Source organism: Camellia sinensis, chromosome 14 (genome assembly GCF_055761805.1).
Source record: "Camellia sinensis isolate YWXY chromosome 14, ASM5576180v1, whole genome shotgun sequence".
Taxonomy (NCBI): domain Eukaryota; kingdom Viridiplantae; phylum Streptophyta; class Magnoliopsida; order Ericales; family Theaceae; genus Camellia; species Camellia sinensis.
Window position 1 is genome coordinate 101,212,220 of NC_138974.1, and position 3,111 is coordinate 101,215,330.

Consider the following 3,111-nt stretch of genomic DNA (forward strand, 5'->3'; position numbering starts at 1 on the left):
AACCTCCAATAATCCCATGAACCATGCAAGAACAACTCAAATGTACAAATGAGAGGATGAAATCTCTACCTTAGGTCTTGAATTCAAGGTACACAAGCTCAAATATGAAACCTCTCTTCAAGTCTTCTAATTTTCCAAGCCAATTCTAGGTGAACTCAACTTTTCTTCCAACTCTCTAGCTCTCTCTCACGTTTGCTCTAGGAAGTGGCTGAAGAAATGTTATGTCACTTGTGTATGAAGTGAAGAGGAGTTAGCCTAGAATCACCCACTCAATGGCATAAATGCAAATAACTCAAGTTGATGTATTTTAACTTTATTTAATCTAATTTAATCATACCAAATCACATTTCAATTAAATCTACCATAAACTCACATAGATTCTAATTATCACAAAATACCAGTCAATTTTAGATTCGGCCGCCGATAAGGCCTTCAATTTACAGTTCGAAATTAAAACACGAACAGATCATTTAGTAGTCAAACAAATACAAATGCATTTACAGACAATACACTCATGCAATCAGTTTAGGATTTCCTCCTTATCAGTTACTTATCATATTCAGTCATAGTTTAGTAGTAATCAGAGGTGAAGGTTGTCACAGAAAAGTATTTTTCTAGTTTGATTATCGACAAAACTACACTTTTGACTTCCCCGGCCAACATTTGTATCACCACATTTTGAATTTTATGACTCAGATAATGGTAATGAATCTCACCCTTTTCTATCCGCCGCAAGTGTTGTTCCATCGTTGGATCAAACTCGCCAATCATTTCAATTATGCTTAAAAAAAGTTCATTGCTCTCTTCATAAATCTTCTCATGGCTTCCACGAAAAGGCAAATTATTCTTGGCAAGTGTTTTCACAACTGCAATTATCGTCAATAAAACTCGTCTCAAGTGCTCTTTTTCTTTGTTAACTTGTTCTTGTATACTTTTATCTATTGTTTGATGCTTTCCCAATCTTTCCTCCAACTCAATCCATTTGCTCATGCAAGTGATGTGTTCGTTACCACTTTCATGGCCTTTATGTCTCTCACCAATATTTCTCCAGTCTTTAAATCCTTCGGTAGCCAATTGAGTCTTATTTCCCTCTTGCTTAAACAACTTACAACAAAAGCAAAATACTCTATCCAAAAGTTCCGAGTATACCAGCCATGTCCTATCAAATTTTTCTCCATTTGGTAAATGCCGAATATAATGAACAAGTAAGAAATGCCTATGCCTAGAAGAATCATCCTTAGGGAAGTTGAACTCACAATTTCTTCTCACGGGACCTCTTTCGACTAAAAGATCTCGTAAGTTCTGATTAATTATTTTCCAAGTCCCTGGATCATCTATATTTGAATGCTCACATTCCGTATTCATCTCATCATCTTGATTGGCATCTGCACTCCCAAATTCCCCATTTCCTTCTTCAGCCACCAAATTTTCATTCTCATTATCCACCAAATTTTCATTCTCATTATTCACCAAAGTTGCAAATTCTTCACTATTCAAGCCTTCAACTGATTGTTCTATTTGTTTGTCACTCGTAAAGAATTTATCAATAGCTCCTCTTTGACACTCGACTAATTTTTCGACTCTTTGCTTCTTTTTCCTTTTTGCGAATCCAGACAAATAATTTCTTTTAAGAGTCATGATGAGCTGAGATCAAAATATTTTTTTAGATCAAAATTCAAAACAAGAGCACCACCACTTAACAAAACATAAAACTTTTAAATTATGTGATGTGAACTATTAAATTTAAATGAATTCTTCTTGATGATGTAAACACCAATATTATAATAGCAATTAATTGGGCAAAAGACAAGACAAATATTTAATTAATTGAATAGAAAAAAAAATATTTACCTGTGCTTACTATGTTGAGATCAAAATATTTGTTTAAATCAAAATTCAAAACAAAAGCACCACCACTTAACAAAACACAAAACTTTTAAATTATGTGATGTGAACTATTATACTTAAATAAATTTTTCTTGATAATGTAAATACCAATATTATAATAACAATTAATTGTGCAAAAGACAAAATAAATATTTAATTAATTAAATAGGAAAAAAAATATTTACCTATGCTTGCTGTGCTGAGATCAAAATATTTTTTTAAATCAAAATTCAAAACAAGAGCACTACCACTTAACAAAACACAAAATTTTTAAATTATGTGATGTGAACTATTAAACTTAAATAAATTTTTCTTGATGATGTAAACACCAATATTATAATAGTAATTAATTGTGCAAAAGACAAGATAAATATTTAATTAATTGAATAGAAAAAAAAAAAAAATTACCTGTGCTTGGTCGCTGCTTCGTCTGGGCTGCACAGCTTCTTCTCCTTGCAGGTGTGTGCTATCAAAGGGAAGGTTAGATTAAGAGATGATAGGGTTAGGAATTAGAAAAAAAAATGGGCCTTTTAGATTGTTGGGCTGGGCCTTAAATTGTTGGCCTTTTAATGGGTCAAAAAAAATTAAGTTGGTTTGGGCCTTTTTTTTAATTTTTTTTGGATTCAAAACACACCTAACATATTATACTAACTTATAATAGGAGGAGGCCCCATTTTGGGCCTATTTTGAGGGGCCCTAAGCCATGGCCTTGTGGGCCTATGGCCAGGGTCGGGCCTGGTTTTTGCCTTTCTACTTATTGGTTTGATTCAACAATGTAATAAAATTGAGAATATTATCATTTTTTTTTCTAGTTTTAAAACTGAAAACATTATTATTATTATTATTATTATTATTTTCATTTTTGAACTTCTTCTTCTTCTTTTTTTTTTTTTTTCCAGTTTTGCAAATCAATGTTCCATCATCGTGCTCCTTATTTTTTTTTCTTTTAGTTTTTTCAATTTGAAAATTGATGTTTTAAAGTTTTGAAAATCAAAATAAATGTCAAATTATCATCTTCCTTTATAGATAATAATAATTGAAGAAACAATCATTGCTTAAAGGGTAATTCTGACTATCAAAAATTTAATAGGACTTGAAGATCCAAACAATCTTAGTTAAGACTTAATGGAGTATAAATTTATAAATTATAACTTATGTGTAAATGCTCCTAATTATTATGGATAAATTAAACTTGTAAATTTGATTAATTTAGTAAGTTAATGT

At 31.0% G+C, this 3,111-nt stretch overlaps 1 protein-coding gene across 1 annotated transcript; it reads right to left on the reverse strand.

The window, feature by feature from the left end:
* Window positions 1-570: 570 nt before the first annotated feature.
* On the reverse strand, window positions 571-1,638 carry LOC145807211 (uncharacterized). Its single transcript, XM_082905155.1, has one exon. It carries the CDS (start codon window positions 1,636-1,638, stop codon window positions 571-573), a length of 1,068 nt encoding a protein of 355 aa, XP_082761281.1.
* Window positions 1,639-3,111: the final 1,473 nt, after the last annotated feature.

Bases quoted from the DNA above. Each gene is read 5' to 3' on its own strand.
- LOC145807211 (XM_082905155.1), bottom strand. From the start codon at position 1,638: ATGACTCTTAAAAGAAATTATTTGTCTGGATTCGCAAAAAGGAAAAAG.